General features: G+C 37.3%; 1 protein-coding gene across 1 annotated transcript in view; it reads left to right on the top strand.

Annotated features, from left to right (window-relative positions):
- PHF14 (PHD finger protein 14) overlaps positions 1-23805 on the top strand; it is a 295920-nt gene that overhangs the window by 254065 nt on the left and 18050 nt on the right. Inside the window, exon 18 of the mRNA XM_077808040.1 lies at positions 349-462. Within this exon, the coding sequence (XP_077664166.1) occupies positions 349-462 (114 nt within the window). The remainder of the gene's footprint in view (positions 1-348; positions 463-23805) is intronic.

Raw genomic sequence — 23805 nt, 5'->3', positions numbered from 1 at the left:
CTACTCATTCAAGTTGGAAGAAGATTATTTTTTCCTTTCCACATGAAAGGAAAGGGAGGGCAGGAGTTAAGATAATACTAATACACAACTGTATATCTTCAAACACTGTATAAATATTTACTAATTCTCACAATACCCTTATGTAAGATATGTAATTCCCCCATTTTACAGATGGAAAAACTGAGACAGAAGTTAAATGACTTGCGCAAGTTAGAAGGTTTTTAGAATTTAGGAGTTCCTGTCTTCCATGCCTGTGTTCAGACCACAGTACCTCTAAAAAGTCTCTCTTTTTGTGGAGTACCACTTCAATACACTTCTGAGGAGTCTGTTTGTCTCTGTTGCCCTCAGGACTCTGAACCGTCAAATGAAGTGGTCTCAGAGGCCCCAGGTAATGTGGTACCCTCCACTTCAAGAAGCATCTCTGAAGAGCTGGTAGTGGTGGCACAGAAACATCCAGAAGAGGTAGGACGTTCTGTGTCTGTTTATTCCTAAATTTATGTTGGGTATTTTGGTTTTCCTGCAATTTTTCATGCCTGGTCTTATTTTACTTATAGCAAACCCTTCGTTAAACCTAGAGGTCTGGCTGACCCTTCCACACTGTGTCCCTGGCACCTAAGACCTAATGCCTGCTGCAATGCCTAGGGCCTCAACCAATGCTCTCCATTAGCTAAGCCCATTCTGTCTACTGTTAACTGAGACTCTCATAATGAATGACTAGGCTTTCCAGGAATACTTGAAAATATTTTGCTCATTCCTTATTTCTCATACACTCATGACAGCAAGAATTCCTTCAAACCCTGGGGAAGTCAGAAGAAATGGACTCTGATTATTAGAGGATTTTTGTTTATGTAAAGCTATTGCCAAACTTCTCAGAAGTAAACTTGGCTAGGTTATGTTGGCCATGATCTGAAGGGAACTTCCCCCTCATTTGTAAGGAAAGGACTCTTGACAAAGAATTGACTATCTGTTTTAGCCTTCATTAAGAACACCTTGCTGGCACCAGATACTAGGTCCATGGTTGAGTGAACCTTCAGCACCTCTAAAAGGACAGCATCAAAGTCCACACTACAGGTCCCAGCTTGTGACTAAACTCCATAATGTGGCTCATTCTGTCTCTGAACCTACTTCATGGCTACCCTTCCATAACAAGGGAGATAGGCTTTCTGCAAATTTCGAAGTCCTGACCCTCTCCTATAGTGGGAAACATCTTTTTAGGCGATGACTGTTTCCAATTTCAAAATGTCTTATTGAAATTGGGGTACCACCTCAGCCCCTGAGGAGAAGTCTTAATTTTCTACTTCCCCAGAGCCCCTAAGAGTTTTAGATATTCCTTTCTTTACTATAGACCTGTCAGGAAACATTATCAAATGAAGTGGTCATTATATTGAAACCATACATATGCTGAGTTCTTCTGGCTACAGTGCTCCTCATAAAGAAGGACATAGAATTTTTGCCATTCAATATCAATGGAAATATGGTTCCTCTAATGTTGGGCCCTTTCTTTAGTCTCCTGGTGCTATTTTTAGAGCTATTTTAATATATTCTGGAACATCATGCTCTCCCCTGATAGTCTTGTCACTATAACCAGCAAAAAAGAACAGAGTCCTTTACCACAGGACATTCAGTGATTATTACCATTCCGTCTGAAGTGAGATCACCAGTTTACCCATTTATTCTGTGGAAATACCATTACTTTTAGATCTTGAAATGATGGTCAGTTTATCCCACCGAAGTGGTCCCATCCCCCAGGACAATATAATACAGATTATTACTAATAATTCTGTATAATGCGCTGAATAGCAAGTAGCTTGGTCTATTAATATTCATAAATTCTGGCTCCTAATTTCTGGCTTTGCCAGTTTGCTGCAGTGATTGCCACTGATTCTGGCACAGTTTCTGGATGTTTCTCTGGCACTTATCTCCAATGGAGAGGTCAAGATTAAAAGTACGTGTCATGAGATTAGCGGTGGATGGGAGGGGAAAGATGGGTTTCAGAGAAAGGAGTGAATGATGACAGATAGAGGAAGAGGAAAAAAGAATAAGAAGGGAAAGATGGATAATTATATGAATTTTGTCCTTCAAAAAGTCTGAAATTTTTGGGAGGAGAACCCTAGCCAGTTCAAGGAGGAGGATGGAAGACAGAGAAGTGATGTTAAGGCTTTAGGACTAATTGAGGGTGATATTGTTTAGCCAGCTGAACAAGGGAAGGACAAACATATAGGCAGTCTGTGAGGGAATAAGACTGTCTTCAAAGATGCTCACTATAGCATAAGCAAGACTAGCGAGAGGTGAGACAGGGAGAGAGTTAGGTTTGGGTTTACAGGGGACTTTGAGTGGTAGAGGAGAGGAACGTTAGTATCTTACCTAATTCCAAGCCCACACCAGGATATAATTGGTGTAAGTTGTACATTGGTAACTCATCGTAAATGCAAATTAATGTGACTTACACATGGAAGGCCTCGTTTCTAACTGGAAACATGTCTGAGAGGCACTGCTTTATCTTACACCTTCATTAACAATCCTTTCAGTTGACTTTTCTCAGTACAACACTGTCAATGTGTAAATTACACCAGCTAATATTGGGAGTGACATATACCATTTTATCAAGGAATAATTTATACCATATTTTGTGTCCCATCCGAACGTGGCCCATGAAGTGCTGATAGGAAGACAGTTGTTAGGTAAAAAAACATGTAATCACCCAAAGAGATGGAAATAGGAGAGGGAAATAGAAAAGTCAGAATGTTAAATAGACTGAAGGGTTCAAAAGTGTGGCATTAACAGGAGCAGGAGGAGAGCAAGTGAGAAATAATGAAGATGGTGATCAAAAAGAGGGATGTCAGAATTGAGGGAGGCAGGAGGAAAACAGTTCATGGTGAGTACAAACTGTGAAACATCCCAGCCTAAAAGTTCCAGATCAGTTTCTATAAACTAGAATTTTTATCTGCCAATGATGTCTTTGTCTCAGATACACCAATCTGAATCCAATATTCTTGGGAATTATCTGTAATTTGTTGCTAATTCTAATATTTGTTCATAGTGTGTGTGTGTTGATCTATCAGAGTAGTTTTTTGTTGGTTTTGTTCTTGTTAACAGAATTCACAGCAAAATTCCTAGTTTCCCTTTCTCTCTGATTGCTAAAAGAGCTTCACCCTGGGTGAATAGAATGACAAGGTGGGATCTGCTCCTGTTCTACCCTTCTTCCCTCATGATCTTTATTATACTTGTCTTGTTTCAAATTAGATTGTAATCTCTTTGTGGTAGTGACCATGTCCACATATATGTTTACAGTGCATAGATAATAAAGAGCTCTGAACCTTATTTAGGGCTTGGGACACTACCACAACACAAATAATCATAAAAAGTTAATAACATCTTTGCAGTTTGGTGTTTTTGCCTTACTTGTGTGACATTAGGGACTAAGGCAGTTATTGTAGATTAGAGTACATGGGATGCAGAAACATGGTAGTTAAAAATAATTGTTTTACAATATCATGCTTTAAGTTAGATATCTTGTTTCTGTAGTTTCAACACTTACGCTTTTCTGAATAAAAGCTAAAATTTGTAGTTGGTTTATAATACTGTTGTACTCACAACATCCATATCACTCACAAAATCCATACTAAACACATAAGGACGTTTTCTGCTTTATTATAATGAAGAGCTGCTGGAGTTAAGGTTATATAGCAGTTTCCATCATAACACCAGACTTTATTTTCACTCACCTGTAACTTGCTGAACATGCTCATGCTTATTCTGCATGACAGCTTTCTTTTTTCTTTTAAGGTTGGAGCAATTATAGTTCAGCTGCTTTTATGTGAGGAAAGTGAGGAAATGGCACTTTTCTCATTTTATATATAGTGACTGGCCTACAGTCCACATGGCTGAAGGTTAAAAGATGAAATTTGGGATGGAAATGGTCCTTTTTGAGGAGGAATGCCTTTCATTGTTTCAAGGAAAACCAGTTTGGATTCAACAGATCCTGCAATCTGACTGCAGGGGTAGACCTTTGCACCCATGTGGAGCCGAGTTGACTTCAGCAGGATTTTATGCAGGAAGATCCAGCTGCAGAATTAGTTCATATCTTTATAATTCATGTAGTAACCATGCACAGTACAATTTTTTACTAAATCCACAAAATGCACACCTTAGGACGGCTATATTATGCATGCAAGTATGCCTAACCTAGCTGCACACTAAATTCAATAGTCTACTGAATTACACGAGACTCACTGGAGCAGGGCTATTTTCCAAATGTTTAACAGAAATTTAGGCCAAAATATACTTTTTTTATAAAAAAGAATTCTTGCATCCTGATTTTGAATAGTCCTTGAGCTGATATACCTGACATTTTAAAGTTTGGTTGACATGGAAATAACCCTTCCCTAGTCTTAGCCCAGAAGAAATTGGTTTTCATTTCACTGTCTTGAGTTTGAAAATCAGGTTTTGCTCAGTATATTTTTTGCAAAACTCATTAGGAGTGATGGCAGTAGTTGCATGGGTAGCTAAATTTACTTCAGAGTAAACTGGCTAGTCACTTATGGCTGAGGTATTTGGGTACTGTTTGATTATGTTCTGTTGTTTGAGAAAAAGTATGTGATAGTGTAATTAAATACAGTACTTTAATGTGTACACAAGAAGGGAAGAATTTATGTGTGCAACCCTAACTTCAGCATTGCTGAATCATCATTCTAGAGAATTGCGAATAATATTTGCTTTCCATAAAATTATATTCTGGTGTGTGTTATCTTTCATGGAGTTATTGCAATGATGGTGCTTATTAGAGGAATTTTATCAACCTAATCACTTCAAACTTCACTTGGTACACTCTGTTTTTAATAAGCTGCTGAATAAGAAGAAAAGCCTGTCTTTGTCTGTTGGTTCCTTTAAACCCAGACCCCAGAAAAATCACATTGAAATATCTCATTTTTTAATTGAAGGTAAAATAGAAACAAATGAGGTATGTTTAATAGCTTCTTTTGACAATCCTAAAGCAAATCAGTTTATCACATTGTACTACTGTGGGCCCAGAGGCTTACAGAGAGCTCTTCTTTCTGCATGTATGTGTTAGGAAAGCAATACCGATTCAGATAAAATGCCATGCTAGGCTTTTTCCTTTTATTCAACCACCAGAATATTATGAGTTCATGGCATTTAGCTCTGATGCAAAAAGTATGTTTTTGAGCCTCTAGGTAAAATGTAGAATGATGATATTGTAGCATGCAAGCATGCATATAGCCTTTGTATCTGATTTGCTTTCTGACTGCAGTGCTAAAACTACCAAAACTGTACAAAGCCTCAAGATACTGAGCTAAGAAAAGATGAAAACACATGCCCATTAATCTGTTTCTGAACTATTAGGCATTCATTGCTCACAGCATATCTGGATAGAGTGTAGCCTTTTTCCATCAGTAATTCACTGCTGTAGTATAGTGCTCTGTTTTATGGGGAAAGATGTGTTTTGTACTTAAGTCAACTGCTATTACTCATAAGTACTCTACATGTAGTTTAAAAGGATTATGGATGTTGGCAAGAGTCTTGCCAGCCATTAAAATAATTCCATTTGTTTTCTAAAGGCTAAAGGAGACTTCTACATTATTTCAAAGATGAGCAAAGAGAATCTCCCTTATTTTTATGACCACAAAAGGCAGCTGACGTTTTCTTTTGTTTTTCACTACTCTCCACCCCTTGATCTTTAAATAAAACATTGTTCTTCAAGTCTCATTGCCTCTTGGAGCTTCAGTAGATTCTAAAGCTTGCATTAAAAGAGCTTTCAAAAAACCCAAAACTGTAAATTTAACCAGCAGAGCCTCGAATCCAATCTTAATTTATTGTATAGGCTTTTTGCCTTTAAACAAAGTGAATTGTGACATGTTCATATTCACATTGAATTAAAAGGAATGCTCTGGCAAAATGTGTAGCAATGCTTTTCTGATACTTTCTCCATCCTCTAACATCAGTAATATCAGAAAGACACTAAATAACTGTATAATTTTGATAAATATCTGATATATGCAGGTCAGAAAATAATTCAAGGGCCACCAGTAGATTATGAAGAATAAACAATGGGAAGGGGCAAAAGTAATTCATGCACACAAGGACATGCAAGAAAATGTTAAGCAACATACGCAGTACACTACCTTGACTCTTGCTCTTGTAAATAGACCAGATGTTTTCATTTTTTCTGACTTCAAAGATAGTGCAATATTTTCCTTCTGTTCCCTGCAGCTGTCATCTTTAACACCTTTAAAAGAAGAATTATAGTAGACTGTTGCTGGTATTTCAACTATAAATATTTTGTTGTCTCTTAGATGAAGTTAATTGGAAACAAAATAGAGTTATCCACATAGCATGGCTTGGACTACCTATTTACCCTTGTACACTTGGGTTTTGTTGTTCTTTTATTTAAAGTGTTATTCTACTGTGAAGAGTGACTGTGAGGTTGCCTGGTGATTGTGATTGAGCCTCTCCATATATTACATTTGTTCAGTTTACAAATAGAGATGATTCTTTCTTAAACTGCCAACCCAGTAAACTTAACCTGGGTTCTGAAAGTCAAGTGAGGTTCTTTCCTTCTTAGTTTTCATCACTAGTAATAAAACTTCTGCACATTGTGTCCTCAGTTATATTTCTGTAAATACAGTGTTTTCTAATTACATCCTTAGCCACCCTTATACAAATTCACTCCTGTGCAGAGGGCCTGTACAAAACCCGTGAACCACTTGTATTGAATTTCAGAGTGTCCGTTGTATGTGGCATAGCAAGAACAGTGATTTGTAGCAGCATAGAATTTAGAACTGGAAAAGACATATAGATTATCCTGGTCATCTCCTGGGTAATGCAGGCTTGTTCTTTGCAGTACTTTTTCTAGGGTTTTATCTAGTTTAGTTTTAAAAGATTTAAGTGATGGCGGTTTTGCCACTTCCCTTTGGAGTCTTTTCCTCCACTTATATACTCCTGTCCAAATCATGCCCCATGGAACACTGCTATCTTTTTTTCTTTCTCTTCTTTGATGGCAAATGTATTTTAAAATTGTAATAAATTACCACACTATGATTGCTGTGCACTTAAACTATTTTCCTGAGTTTATACAAAAGTCAGATACATTCTAACGAGGTCTTAAACCTGAAGTTTATTTGTCAGTTATTTGTAGTCTGGCTATTCAGGTGAGGGTGCAGGGTCCTACCAGCAGACCTGTGTTCCAGACTAATGCAGAGGTTATTTATCTATACAGATTACCTGGTATTCAAAAGGTGAAAATAAATCTGGTGTCTTATTTCTTTATTATAGGTTTTGTGGTAGTCTAATGACTTGGTTTCCCATTAATACTTTTCCATTTTCATAACAGAGGAAATTAGCAATAATTATATTTTATATCTGTTTACTTGGGTTTCTTGTTTATTTTAAGAAGAAGTGTTATCAATAAAAAGGAGAAAGTGTTGCCTTTTGCGTGATGAAGTGATTGCGTCTGTCAGAATAAACAAGAATGCACAGTGACTTTGCACATACACCTCTGAAAATTACTTAAGGTTTAAACATTTGATTTTACTGTTTGGCTTATTTTAAATACAGTTCTTCAGTTTCTTATTTTTTGTCTGATCTCCTCAAATGGCAATGTTTTATATAATCTCTTAAATAACAAAAACATTAAGGCCACAAGGTGGCTAGAAATGTTGCCATATAATGTTGCTTTTTAAGTTAATTTATTATGTAGGTTTAAGTTGTAAATGGCCTTACAGAATTATAAAGCTAGGCCTCTTGAAAGAATATTATTACTTTAAAAAATGAATTACTCCTGTTTAAAATTTTCACAAATCCAAGACATTTGTCTTTATTTAACCTTTTCACAGTCTGTGCCCTTCTTTAAAATACACTCAGTCCTATTTCGTCTGTTACTTGGGAAGGTATTTAATACATGACTTGGCATCATTTGCATTATACAAGAAGATTAACTTTACAAGCTCGGCTATTAATCTGAGTAGCTCTACATATTGACCTATGAAAGAACATAATTAAGTTAGCTTAATTAAGTTAATTAATTGTCACACTCTGATGAACTTACTATTGAGAGGAAATTAAAGGCAAATAGAAATCAGCATTCCCCATTTTGAAATCATATTTTAAAGCATTTTACAAAGATACATTATATTTATAAGTATCTATTGTGTAATAACCAAAGTACAGGCAATTAAAAAATGTTAAAAGCTAAGAATCCCTAGAGTATTTAGACTCACTTCCCAAAGCACACAAAAATAGATCTTGAAAAATTAGTGCTAGAAGTTCAGAAAATAAGTTATTTTTCTGTACTCAGTTGTATTTAGAAATTAATGCAACCGTCTATATATTGACCACACTGAGAAGGATACCATATAAACTAGACTACAAGTGTTACAGCCTGATTCTAGATTTATTTGGGGAGAGTGAGAGAGAAAGAGGATAAACAGAACTCAAACTCAAAAGTACAACGGTACATGTCAGAACAGGAACATTTTTCTAATGCTTTAGAGGGAGGAAGAAGCAGGTTCCTAGTGTGTACCCCCTTAACTGCATATCTGTAAAGAGGAATGGCTGCAGGTACACTTGAAGGGAGTATAAAAGGTTGTAGTGGAAATTCAGTGTAAACATTCTACATGAGGAACATTTAAAAGCACATGCTATCAATCTTTGTACATATTTGGATGTACATTGTTGTCTCTTCAGAGAGCTTTCTATTCTAGCAGAAAAAATGGAGAAAGATATTAATGAATGCCACATTTATTGAGATTAATTCTGTGAGATTTACTGTTTTCACCAATTTTAATTAATTTGTGAATGTGTAATTAATATTTTTATTTTATATGCTTGTGTATAAGCAGTCTGGGTGAAGTCCTCAAAGGAGCCAGGATTTCATCCTAGAATCATAGAATCATAGAATATCAGGGTTAGAAGGGACCTCAGGAGGTCATCTAGTCCAACCCCCTGCTCAAAGCAGGACCAATCCCCAACTAAATCATCCCAGCCAGGGCTTTGTCAAGCCTGACCTTAAAAATATCTAAGGAAGGATATGTGTCCTGTATGTCTATTGTTAAAATAATCATTTTTACCCAAGTAAAGCAAATATTTTCCTGGAGGATTTTGGTTGCCAACAGTTCTAGGTAATATTGAGGTGTCATATATCTGTATTCATTGCTTACACTATGCAAATATGGCATCATTGAAAACCAATGAAATTACAATCTGAAACCAAATTCATTTTAGAAATTAGTTATGCATCACTTTTATATGCAGAATATGCCTATGAATAAGTAGAGAATTCACTCCTTCAAAGTAGAAAAGTATTTTTCTGTTCCTGAATACCTACTAAGCTCATGCTCAAATAAATTGGTTAGTCTCTAAGGTGCCACAAGTACTCCTTTTCTTTTTGCGAATACAGACTAACACGGCTGTTACTCTGAAACCTACTATTTCTGTTTCACTTGCAAATTCAACCTGATGTATTCTGAAAACTAGGTGGAGTCAAAAGAAACCCAGTTATGCCTGACTCAGAGAATCAGACTTATCGTATACTAGTTAATAAGTCTCAGTTTTATTCCTTTTCTCCCCTTTTAGACTATTGTCCACAAAAGCTTTATATTGTAACAAATTTTGATTTAAAATAAAAATGCTATTATGCTTTGTTTGCTGGCCCTTTAAAACAGACCTAGAACGCTTGGCTTCTAGTAATATTTCAACAAGAAAGCACTGTTTTATTTTCAGATTAAACCCCTTTTAAAAAATCACAAGAAATAAGATAAGGGTTTTTTGCCAGAGGAAGAGAATGGGAAATGAAATAGAAAATTAGAACTATTTAAACTCTTGAGTTGGAAAAATGGCAGCAACAATTATACTTTGGGGGTAGATTCTCAACTGCTATAAATTGTCATAACTATCTTGATTTCAGTGGAGCTATGACAGTTTACACCAGCTGAGGATCTCCCTCTAAATGTTTCAAGACTATTGTCACCATTGTCATTAGCAATTTGCATTCCTATGTGAAGTATATTCTTGAAATTGTATCTGTTTCCTGCCTTCTCAAACAAATGTATACCTTATTAGTCTAGCTTTTAAAAGAGTTTTGTTATTTCCCCGATTATCTGGCATGTTTGAATGAAAAGGTAAGCAATTACATTATTTGTTTATAGTATCACAATGTGGCTATTATATGGTATGAACAAATCCTTTCTATAGGCAAAGTATAATCTCAGTATGTTTGTTTTTGTTTTTAATGTCACAGGTTGAAAATATAATTTGAATGCCTCTAAATCATTACAGGTGTCAAACAATGAAACTCAAGCATTATTGAAAGTTTCAATGTCATCTTTAAGTTAGTGGAGATAAGAAGAAGAGGTTAGTCTATAGTCATTAATAATGTAGGTTATATAGATTTCCCTCCCTTCCCCCCCTCTCCAGTTGTTCAGGGTTATCTCGAAACTGTAACATTGTCCCAATACTACCATAGTGCGGATCATCAAAAGAGAACGTGCATTTTAAAACACTGTAACTTTCAAGGACAATGTTCAACAGACAGTGAATGGTCTATAATACCAAAACATTGTAACACACTAGCATCACTGATATCTTTAAGTTTTGTTATGTTTTGTTTTAAGAACTGTATTTTCTGGTGCTTATGTTTTTGATATTCAAAAATATATTGTAACTGTAAATAATTTAGCCTCAAAAATATTTTTTCTGGGGACTCTCAGATCCATTTCCACATATTTTCTCTCTCCCTCCTCCTCTCCCTCTTATAATCCACTTTAGGTACTAATCCCTGTTTTAAGTGAACACTTTTTATTTTAAGAGTATTTTTTTAAGTTATTACTCAACTGTTTAGTCTCTCAAAATTTCCTTTCCCCCTGTAATGCTAAGGAACTACATGTTTTTAATTTTATTTGGAAATGTAGAACATCATCATAATTGACTACAAGAAGACTTAGAAGGAATATGGTGAACAGTAATATTTTCAAATAAATTAGTTACTACGTATGCAATCCTGAGCTCCTTATTCAAGCAAAACCTTTGCTGATATCTGTCAAAATCACCACACTGTACTATAGATAATGGACAGCATGGAAAATGCTGTGTCCATACGAAACTGAAGCTGTGCTTTGGGATCAAGGCTAAATTGGAGCTAGGATTCAGAGTAGATGGTGCTCTGTTCTTGCAAACTGTCCTTGTAAGATTTCTACTATCCCTACTGGAATCTTGTCAGACTACCTGTGCACACAGAATTCTCCCATCCTTATGCTGAAATGGTTTTCAAGTATATTTAAACTTCAACTGGAAAACGGACCTCTTTCAACTTTGAATTCAACTAAAACTACGGAGATAGGTTCAAATCCAGGTCCTCTCCTCAAAAATTGAATGCATTTAGGTAATGGATTCGAATTTTAGCCCAGCTCTAGATTTGATTTATAGATATGACTATTTAAAAATTGTACATTGAGCATGTGCCACAGAAAATTTCCTTTAGTCTGCAGGGGTTAATACAGAGCTGGGCTTTGTGATACTTGGTTCCTGTCCCCTTGATGCTGAGCCTCTGTAAATATCAAGGGTAATCTAATTTTATAAATCTATTAATACTATTGATAGCTTGTTATACATTCATAGATAATAAGACCAGAAGGGGCCACTGTGGTCATTTAGTCTGACTTCCTGCATAATACAGGCCATAGGATTTCCCTCATTTAATTTTTGTTTGAACTAGAGTATGTCTTTGTAGAAAAACAATCAATATTTATTTAAAATATTTCAGTGAAGGAGAATCTATCCTTCAGTGGTTAACTACCCTCACTGATAATAATTTGTTCCTTATTTCTAGTCTGAAGTTGTCTAGTTTCAACTTCCAGCCATTCAGTCTTGTAACAGCTTTGTCTGCTAGATTAAAGATCCTTCTATTATCACATTTCTCTTCCCCATGTAGGTACTTATAGATTGTGATCATGTCACCCTTTAACCTTCTCTTTGATGAGCTAAATACATTGAACTCCTTGAGTCTGTCACTATAAGCCATGTTTTCCAATCCTGTATTCATTTTCGTGGCTCTTCTCTGAGCCATCTTCAATTTTTCAACATTGTTCTTTAACTTTGGACACCAGAACTTTGGGGAGAGGACACCAGATCAGTCTGTGGGGTTGTTGGTTGCTGCCACTGATGGCACAAAGGCCCCTGTCAGTCTTTCTTGACAGTCAACCACATGGTTCCTTGCAATGTGCAGCTAAACTGTCTCCTCTAATGTGCGTGACTACAGAAAGCGACATCTCCACAGCATGAGAGAGAGAGAGAAAGCAGTATCTAGAGAACTAAACACAGAGCTGAAATTGTTATTCTAATCCAGGTGTGCTATAAATTGCTTAGCATTTTTTCCCTTAGTTTATCCATCTGAACAAAGGGATAATACTTTACTTACCCTCATTATAAGGGTGTTGTGGCATTTGATTGTTCAGTATTGTTAGCAAGATGAAGAGTTGTGAACAACGGGGGCAGAGATGAAAAAGGGGGAAGCAAAAGGAAATAGAATATAGAACATGAGAAAGAGAAAGGAGTGGTAAAGTTTTTACTTTATTGTATTTAATATATAGATGGTCTTTTACTTTATTGTACTTTCCTGTCAGCCCTGTTTAATATCTGTAGGCTTAGGGGAAACACCTGAGAAGGCTGGGGATTGAAAGTTTTCCCTGATGGATTGAGGAACCTAAGATACCAATCTCTGCAAAATTTAGATGGTGTTAAAAAAAAAATGTTTCCTTGTGGTTGTGGGGAGAGAGCCCTCCAAATGGAAACAGAGCGTAAACTGATACAGTGTTGTCCCAGAGCTTGTAGACAATCGCAGAGTCTCTACTGTTTGTATTTTAGCCAGGTAGCAACAGAGTGAAAATACCCAGACTGAAAAACATGAGCATCGGCAAAGGCATTGAGTTATTCATGTAAAACGTGTGAAAAAGTTGCTGACAGAAGAATGGAATACTGGAGACCTCCTCTTACACACATACTTCCTTGCCCCCCGCACTAAACCTTCCACCAATGAGAACTAGGAGGCTCTGAGACAGAGGCATAGTTCCTAGTGGAGTTCCTATCTATTCCCCCAGCATCTAAGCATACATCTACATTGCATTTCAAAACCATGGCAGCAAGTCCCAGATCCTGGGTCTGCAGTCTCAGGCTCGAGCTACGGTGCTAAAAACAGCTGTGTAGACATTCAGACTCATGTTCTGAAGCCTGTAACTTCCCCCCAGAGCCAGAGCTCGAGCTGCAGCCCAAACTCGAATGTCTGCACAACGTGTCTGTAGGCCCTGGCTTGGAGATTCACTGCTCCGGTTTTTCAAACAGAGTGTAGATATACAGTAAGAAGCTCCTATTTAGGTAAAAGAGAGCAATTATGAGCAATTTGGCGAAGGAGTCCTATCTTCCTTTGTGTTTGTACAGTGTGGACCCCAGCTGGGCTGGATCTTAGAATCTTTTAACACTACTGTAATGCAAATATTTAATAATCTAAAGGTCATGTGAACTTAAAATGCTTTCACATTCTGGCTAGCTAAAGGGTAATATAAAAGATGGAACCCCTCCATGCCCGTGCAGCGTTGGTTGCAGGAGAACACCCAGTACAAAACCCCTCATGTGAAGGATCAAGCCCTTTTTTTTCCTGTTCTCATACACACACACACCTTTTTACTATTCTGTTAAAACATAGACAAAAAACTAGCATACTAATGTTAAGGTTGAGATTTCAACCACTCAGAAGCCAGGAAATTTCAAAAATTAATATTCCAGTGACATATTGCATATACATAGTGTTTTCTATTTCTTTAGCTGTTAAATTTAATCATTAATGAATTATAGTTTGTATTTTTTTTGTATAATATGAAATATGGCAAATTTGCAAGGTACCCCAATTAATTTTGCCAGACAGTCTTAACTTTGGAATTTCCACATTGTTTTTGATAAATCTCAACATTGTGTTAATGTTAATTTATTTTCTTTTAATTTAAAACATCATTTTGATTTGAATTTCATGTGAAAGGTTGATTCTTCAGTAAGTCATGAAGTTCTTACTGCATTAATTATCAACTATATTATAATATATTTTCCACATGGTAAACTTATAAATGCTACTAGAGCTGTGGATTTAAATTTTTATTTTTAATTTCAATATTTGTATTATGATTGCACCTAGATTTCACAATCGTGTTCAAGTACTGTATAAACACACAACAAAAAGACAATTCTTGCCTCAGAGAGCTAATGATCAGATTTGTGGATTCTACAAACTTAAAACTTTTTTGCAATTTGCATTACTCCTTCTTCTTGCTGCATGTTTTATAACTATATAGCTATAATGGCTTCTGCTTATGTCCTGGAGGGAAGGAAATTGATGTGATTTTTTTTTTCCATAGTAGGCAACTTCCCTCCCCCCCATCTTTCTCCTGTAGAAAAATTAACTATAGTAAAACTTATACCTAAATTAGAGAAATACACATATGCGCACATTCTGGAAAGTTTGGCTGAGATGATGGTCTGGAATCGGTAATGGTCACTGTAAATATTTGGATATTGTATAATAGTACATTAGAAATAAAAACATCATTAGGGAAGGTGAATAAATCACTTGCTGAAACAAATGGGTTCCATGTCTAATTAACCAGTGAATCTAAACCTAGAAAAGTATTGTGTGTAAAAGCTAAATAAGTAGAAGATTGTTTAAATAAACCTTTTTCCAGTTTTCAGAGTAGCAGCCGTGTTAGTCTGTATCCGCAAAAAGAAAAGGAGTACTTGTGGCACCTTAGAGACTAACAAATTTATTTGAGCATAAGCTTTCATGAGAAGTGAGCTGTAGCTCACGAAAGCTTATGCTTAAATAAATTTGTTAGTCTCTAAGGTGCCACAAGTACTCCTTTTCTTTTTCCAGTGTTAAAGTTCCTCATTAACAGATGACATTGTTGTCAAATCATGGCAAAAGTCTGCATCAAGCAGTTCTATCCTCCATATGGTTGAAGTAAATAAAATCAGAAATTATTGGGCTTAAACACATAACATCCCTGTGAGATCAAATTACTTCCTTTTTATTTACTCAGTAACCTTAGGTATCCTCAAATTAAAAACTGGCAAATGTTTCATGCCCTTTGCTGTTCTAACATTGACATATATAACAATTCATCATCCCATAATGGATCATTTTTATCAGAGTCCTATGTCTCTTCTGTATACATGGAATAAATATTTATGTTTTCTCATTTTTCTGAACTAGAAGATACAGATAGAATAGGTTTGAAGTGTCAGCTATAATTCATTGCCCGCAAAGAAAGGCCTTATACTGATACTGTGTGTCAGGAAAAAAAAAAAACCTAACTAAATCATTTCAGCAGCAAGCTTATAACCAAGATAACATCAGTATTTTCCTTCTCGAAAATATATCTACCATAAATTAAAGGAGGTCTTCAGTATTTTATTAAAATGCATGTGACAAGTTTAACCCCATCTTCATCAGAAGCCTGTGTATGATTAAGAAAACCCTGTAGTGTTTAAAAGGAAGGACAAGTGAAAGTTAAAATGAGTTTGCAATGGGCTTCCTATTCGTTCTATAAAGATTGTACGTAAAAAATAAAACCAAAAAGTGAATTAACAGAATAAAAATAGCCAAATCTGATGTTTAACAGGGATTTGAGTGCATATGTTTAGCATATTTCAAGGGAAAGGTTTGTATTACACTTTGATATACTATATGTTTATCCAAGTTTGCAAGAGTATTGAAATGTATGCTTTTAAATAAATTTGAAGCCCTCTTATTGACTTAGGCCCACTTTTTTAAAGGGATTTAGGCGTTGCCGTGCTCAGCTTTGCAAAATCTAACTAATTTAAGAGCCTAAATCTCACTTTGCTGCACCTCTGAGTGGTGCAGCAGGGAATCTTAGCCCAAGCCTGCACACCTTTATTCGTGTAAGCAGTCCTTTCATGAATGGTCATTTGAAATCAACAGGAACAAGGCTTTCCAGATCTCAGTGTGCATTTGAGCAATTGTCCTGTTTTTTTTAACATATATTTATTTATATTGACTTTAATAGCACTGATTGATTTATGAATATCATCACATTGATATTCATAGACATTTTTAGTTGCAGTGCAGTTTTAACTATATTTTGGTAACTGTACTTTTTTTAAAGAGTGATTTGAATGTGTATTGTGCCCCTGGATCTATTAATAAAGAGTTGTTGGTTAGGGCAATGGCTCTCATCCTTTCCAGACTGCTGTACCCCTTTCAGGAGTCTGATTTTTCTTGTGTACCCCAAGTTTCACCTCACCTAAAAACGACTTACAAAATCAGACATAAAAATACAAAAGTGTCACAGCACACTATTACTGAAAAATTGCTTACTTTCTCACTTTTACCATATAATTGTACAATAAATCAATTGGAATATAAATATTGTACTTACATTTAGTACCTAGTATATGGAGCAGTATAAACAATTCATTATATGAATTTTTAGTTTGTACTGACTTTGCTAGTGCTTTTTTGTAGCCTGTTATAAAACTCGGCAAATATCTAGATGACTTGATGTGCCCCCTGGAAGACCTCTGTGTACCCCCAGGGATACACGTATCCCTGGTTGAGAACCACTGGGTTAGGGAACATGAAGTATTTTCTCTTTATTTCTTTTTATTGAAACAGCGTTGTCAAGCTGTGCTGGTTTTTGTTTAGGGATCCTGTTCTGAATTGCTAAATATCTTGCTGATGTTGACAGGGCGTTTAAGATGATTGCTTTTTATGTTTTTGACATTTATTCAGTGCCTTTATGACTCAGAAACCCAAGCAGTATTCTTACTTGTCATTAGTGAGTTTTATTAAATTAACCCTCTGGTATACCAGTTAAGATTTAATTTGCTAATAAGATGTCCTAATCAATTTCTAAAGCATCCTACAATAATATTATATTTTAGACTGCTCAGTTATTAGAATGGTAAAACAAGAGGAGAGACATAATCAGAGATACAGCACTGTCTCTGTGAGTACGTCTATGTCATAAATATAAAGGGAAGGGTAAACCCCTTTGAAATCCCTCCTGGCCAGGGGAAAGCTCCTCTCCCCTGTAAAGGGTTAAGAAGCTAAAGGTAACCTCGCTGGCACCTGACCAAAATGACCCATGAGGAGACAAGATACTTTCAAAAGCTGGGAGGAGGGAGAGAAGCAAAGGGTCTGTGTCTGTCTGTATGCTGGGTCTTGGCCAGGGATAGACCAGGAATGGAGTCTTAGAACTTTTAGTAAGTAATCTAGCTAGGTATGTGTTAGATTATGATTTCTTTAAATGGCTGAGAAAAGGATTGTGCTGAATAGAATAACTATTTCTGTCTGTGTATCTTTTTTGTAACTTAAGGTTTTGCCTAGAGGGGTTCTCTATGTTTTTGACTCTAATTACCCTGTAAGATATCTACCATCCTGATTTTACAGGGGGGATTTCTTTATTTCTATTTACTTCTATTTTTTATTAAAAGTCTTCTTGTAAAAAACTGAATGCTTTTTTCATTGTTCTCAGATCCAAGGGTTGGGTCTGTGGTCACCTATGCAAATTGGTGAGGCTTTTTATCCAACATTTCCCAGGAAAGGGGGGGTGCAAGTGTTGGGAGGATTATTCATTGTTCTTAAGATCCAAGGGTCTGGGTCTGTAGTCACCTAGGCAAATTGGTGAGGCTTTTTACCAAACCTTGTCCAGGAAGTGGGGTGCAAGGTTTTGGGAAGTATTTTGGGGGGAAGGACGTGTCCAAACAGCTCTTCCCCAGTAACCAGTATTAGTTTGGTGGTGGTAGCGGCCAGTCCAAGGACAACGGGTGGAATATTTTGTACATTGGGGAAGTTTTGACCTAAGCTGGTAAAGATAAGCTTAGGAGGTTTTTCATGCAGGTCCCCACATCTGTACCCTAGAGTTCAGAGTGGGGGAGGAACCTTGACAGTCTACAATGCAAAAATAAAAAACCCATGCCAGTGAGTCTCAGAGCCCAAGTCATCTGAGGTTCTTGCTAAGGGGCTAAAAATAGCCATGAAGCTGTTTCTCACTTGGGCTAGAGCCCGAGCTCTAAGACCTTCCTCCCTCGCTGGGTTTCAGAGCTCGGGCACCAGCCCAAGTGGGAATGTACACACAGCTATTTTTAGCACTGAAGCACAAGCCCGAGTCAGTTGACCCAGGCTCTGGGATGTGCTGCTGTGGGTTTGGGTTTTTTTGGTCTTGTTTTGTTTTTTTGTGTTTTGGTTTTTAGATGTGTCCTCAGACTCTTAAGTACTGATGACTGATACAAGTCTATCCAGTTGAGGAGTGCACTTGAAACACATAACAACTATGGGAGTCCTGTGAAAGACCAGAAAGAACAAACCTTCTGGAGCAAAGAGAAATAAAAGATTCTCATATTTAGGCTACAGATACAAGGGGGCACTTTCTAGTTGGCTCAGACAGCATGATGATGGTGGCATGCCTAAACAGCTCAGGAAGGACCAGAAACTTGAAGATCTACTTCACGTGCAGATACTGTTTTGGGTGTGAAGTCGTCTCTCATCTTTTGGGGTGTTTCAGTAAACGAGAAACCAGGTTGTCTAAATAGTTGTTCAATAAATGGTTTCTAATCAGAATGGTTTCTAATCCATGAGGTAGCCTTTGTGATAACAGAAATTCAGCCACCTAGAAATGGTTCTGCTCGCCACACAAAGAAACTTTTAAGACAAGTCTTTACTTCACAAGGAAGACTGTTCATCTGCCCCTGAGAACAGATAACTTTGCCCAGAAGGAGCTGAACCTTCTGCTAATTGGCAATTCAAAAGACGAGAAGAGATAAGACTCACATAATATTTTTTCTCTCATACTACTGGCTAATAAAACTGTTTTTCTTAGACCTAGCGGGACTATCCTGAGAATATTCTCTACACCAGACAAAAAGGCTAGGTCTGCTCTTCTCTATGTAGGCCCATGTGTGTCTGACAACCTGGGCTTTGAAAGACAACTCCTAATTAGAATGTGTTCTCCATGAGAGCCGCCAACATCATCATTAGTAGATGAGTCCTGAAGATGACACTCAACCTTCAAGTTTAGGTCATTTGGGCAAGATTCTAATACAGGTATGAGGGTAATCAAGTCACAGCTAGAAGCCCTGGAATTCAAACTATCTTGTAATTCATACATGAAAAAAAAATGGAATTGGGATTCAAGTCCTGCACAATCTAGGCCATGCCTTGTCCTTTAGCAGTGTGTTGTATGTGCCCTTGTTCATGAGTCACTGGCTGACCATGCACACATTTAATTGTTACTCAGGATTTAGGCTTTCCAAATTGTCAGTGAGACCTACAATATCTTCTCCATATGGAATTTGCCCCTCATCCTACAGTCCCTCAGAAGGACTCCTTTCAAACCCAAAATATCCATTCCTTCTCTACTTGTCTTTGTACTAGTTGATGAAACAAAAGTGAGTTTCAGAGTTGGTGGTGCTACCAATGCAAGAACCCTAATATATCTCTTATAACAGCAAAATGGTTTCTTAAGCCCTAAAATTCTTCCTGACCAAAGTGAATTCCACCTACTAGGAAGTAGTCATCCATGTAGTGTCCACATCTTTTAATACTTAAAGGGAAAGGTATAGCATCTTTTTGAGAGGTTCCTGGTAGTCCAAATGTAACTCAAGCACACAGAATCAATTGAAAAAATAGCTTATTATATCCTTTCATCTGAAGTGTTCAAGTCAGGGGCTCCAAGCCATCCTTGGTTAGGTAGATAAAGAGTAATGTTGAACATATAATAAACCAGGGAATAAAAACCTACGCCACAAAATCCATTGCAAGATCCAGGGCAGAACAGGCCTCTGCTACAACAGAAGAAATATGTAGGAAAGCCACCAAACAAATTCCCTTTGAATAATTTTTCAGGAGGATGGGGGCATAGGTGTTTTTATAGCTTTGGGAGCACTCTTTCATGCTCTTCCTGCTTTTAATCTAAGGTTCCAGAGAGGGTTAGAGGAAGTCTCTCTTCCTTCCCCTGCACCAAGGGACAAGACCAAAGTGGAGCCTGGGCAAACAACTTTAGCCCAGGGAGGATGAAGGACTGCATGTTATCTGGTTTAGAACTTTTTATTACCACAAAAGTTGGACCGTGTCATTTTACCAGAGTGCTAGATCACTTCAGATTTTCACATCAGATACTCAGAGAAAACTGTGGAGAAACTGAAGCTCAGCTGTAGCTGACACTGACCAGGTAAGCAATTCCATAGCACTTAGCAAGAGTGCTGAACTGTCTCTGATACCCATGCAGACAAAGCACAGTTAAAATATGAAGGTCTGAAGGAAAAATTACCGTCTTTCATAAACAGTTTAAAATGATTAATAATTACAGTTGCTGGCTACATAATGTGTCCATACTTGAGAATTAACTCAAGTGATCTACTCTCGAGTTAAATTCCTTCATGTTAGCCTGTCATGAGGTGGAGAGGCCATGCTACAAAGTAACAGTTGAGTGCTGGAGGGTTTCTGTGGTGTTTTGCTGGACACAGTGGCGCACAACGCAATTATATGTGGCTCTCACACTTCTGGGGGTACATCCCATGGTTTGTAGTACTTCAGTAAACTGTGCCACTTTATTAGTACTTTTTATTTTTATTGTGGGAAAACTTGTCTGTGCTTTCTGGGGATCCTGGGTGAAAATGATATGAATGGTACCATATAATGGTAGCTCATTACATTAAACCACAGATGGCTTGGCATGCTCCAGATTTCTGTCCGCTGCCTTGTTCCAGAGGGTTGCAAGGCATGGCTCCAACCTGGAGCAATGGCCTTTACCAAACCCTATAACTAGAGCAACTCTCAGTGTGTCAAGAAGAACAAGGTACAAGGCATGAGATGCAGTGCTGAGCATTTCTTCAGAAAGCAGCAGCATATTTTCTTAAGAAGCACACACAAGCTGCATGCAGAGCTGGAAGAGTGGAGAGAGAGATGATGTGATTTTTAATGGGTGATAAATCCCCCTATTGTCACTGGTGGTTCTGGACCAAGCGCAGTGGCACTGAATGAATTACTTCCTGGATGGGATTTCTAACATAATCCATTTCTATTCATCCTTTTTCAGTATCTTTCTCTTTACATTTTGGTGTATATTAAGGTGGAAATTGGGTTAAATGGGACCAAGCATGAAGTCATTTTATCAGATTTAGTGCCAAATTTCTTCTGAAAGGCTACCAGTGAAGAGATTCCAGGACTTTCTCCTAACACACAGAGAACCCATGGGCCTTGGAGTTTAACCTTACCTTGTACAATTACTGGAGTTCTTTGAGATGTGTAGTCCCTATCTGTAGTCCACTACCTGCTCTCCTTCCTCTTTTCTTTGGATCTGTAGCCTGAAGGTTATTCACTATAGAGAAGTAACTGGATGGGTGGGTGATCTGTACCGCCCCTTCTGTCCTTGGTTTGAGTATGAAGACGAGAAGGGCATAGGCGCAGACCAACAGACACTGCTAATGAACAGTCCTCTGGTCTCATACCTATGAAGTGCAAGCGCGCCTCGAGTGGGATACAGATAGGGGCCGCATGTCTTGAAGAATTACAGTTTCTGTGCAAGGTAAGTAACTGCTCTTTGCCATTCTAAGTCAGATTACTTCTGCCGATACGTTGCCTTCTAATTGCTCATGGAGCAGTTGTCTAGCTAAAGGAGCTACTAAATGGGAATCAGGCTTCTTTCAACTAGAAATCGCTCCTTTGCATATTTTATAGCTTGTGGTATATTTTATTATATCATGTACCATAAAACACCTGTTTTCAAATGTTTATTTTGGGGGGGAAAGATTGATGCTTCAAAGTTTAGAGCTGTACAATTTCTTGCAATAAGTGCATTCATTTTATCTATTCTTTTGCTGGGCTGAGGTGGAACAGGTGATTCTCTGCACTGAAAGTTAATGCTTTTAAAGCTTTGTATACTTTCTGAATATAACAATACTTATATGAAGCTTTTCATCCATGAAGCTCTTTACGAGAGTAGGTAAGCATTATTATCTATTCTTAACAAATAGGGTAACTGAAACAGTGAGTTTGGCTTTTCCAAAGCCAAAAAGATGATCAGTAGCAGGCCAATATCAGAGCTGAGATCAGAACTCAGAAGTTCCTGATCCAAATTCTGTGCTCAGACCACACCCATTTCTACACACAGTTATTTCAGTTATTTGTTTTAGCCCACTATGGGCTACTGGCACTTTTTTAGATTACAAATCATTATTGTTTCACCTCTCCAAAACTCAGCTAACAGTGCCAGCCTCATCTGTCCATTTGCCAGCTTCTCACACTTAAGTTTCTGTGCTCTCCTCCATGCTGTCCTTTATGCATGGAATGTCCTCCTTGATCTGATCCATAAAGCCACTGTCCTTTCCTCCTTGACATCCCTTCTCTGCAACCAGCTCTGCAGTGACTTGACCAACTGATAATGGATAGGTGGAAGGGCTGTCAGGTATGGTCAGGATTTAGAGTGTATCTCTAAAGAGGTATCTAACGTGTATATGTAAAAATGTTTTACTTATTTTGATGATATTCCGTTTCCAACCCATCATATATCACCTGTCTGGGTCCACGAAAAAAAGCTGTTAACAAGATGCGTGTCCATCATTACCCTCATCACTTTGCTTTTATGTTATTTCTCTCTTCCCCATCCCACCCCCTCTCAGAGTGTCTTTTTTTTCTGATTAGATTGTAATCTTTTCAGGACAAGCCTATCTTTTACGATGTGTTTGCACAATGCCTGATGCAATGGAGTCCTGTCCCCTGGCTTAGGCCTTATGGCAATCGATATAAATCAATATTGACTCCAGATGCTGTACATCTCCCCCAAAGTTTTCATAATAATCCATTCTCAATTGAGGCACTGATCGATAATTAAATGGTAAAGGTATATATTTATGCATTACATGGTCATGAAAAGGGCCAGAACCTACTCCATGAAACCTCAGCACAGAAATTTGGAAAATATTTCACTCTATTTGGGTTGCTTTGGAACCCATTATGTTATTTTAACAGGTTGCTGTGGCTTCATTCAAGGCCGGTGGCTGGTGGGAGTTACACCTCATCACGGTGCTGGAAATTTACAAAAGGGGACGTATAGGTCTTGGAGGGGACTAGAGACCTTCCGCGGCTCAGGTCTTGCCTAGTTTTTCTGTCAGTTGAGGGAATTGGAGAGAGAATAGCCTACAAACTTCACAGTTTTTCCCTTTCTTAGAAATATCATCCCACATGTTTTATTTTCTTGAAATTATGTGAATTGAAAATAGCTTAGCCCAGCTGTAGTCACAATGATTAATGTGTCACTATGGATGTGTCAGTTAAGTGTGTGAAGAGAGCACCACAGGGCTATGGAAATTAGCAGTTCATTGTAGAGAGACTAAAATTCAGCTTGAAACAATATATATTAACATGCAGTATTTGCTGCTTTTCATCATAATCAGATGTTTTAAATTATTATTTTACTTTTAAGCAACCACTATCATTATATGTTTGTTGCTAAATTTAAATATGGTATAAAACAAATGGAAAAGCTACAGTAGCAAGTAAAATGCTTATGCATTTCTTATTTTATTATACTGATGGAGATATGAATATGTGAGAGAGAAATACAGTTAACACAGGTTCCATCAGATGCAAGTAACAAAAGTACAGCGAATCAATTACAGAGACTGTTTGCCCCAGAAAAATGCAAATCTTTTTTTCCCATAGGATTATAGATCTTTCAGCTCAATTTTGTATTTTGTGAGCTTAAGCAGGAAAGGAGATGGATGTAAATTCACTTA

The sequence above is a fragment of the Eretmochelys imbricata genome, chromosome 2 (genome assembly GCF_965152235.1).
Source record: "Eretmochelys imbricata isolate rEreImb1 chromosome 2, rEreImb1.hap1, whole genome shotgun sequence".
Lineage (NCBI taxonomy): Eukaryota > Metazoa > Chordata > Testudines > Cheloniidae > Eretmochelys > Eretmochelys imbricata.
This window is presented reverse-complemented; position numbering and strand designations above follow the sequence as displayed.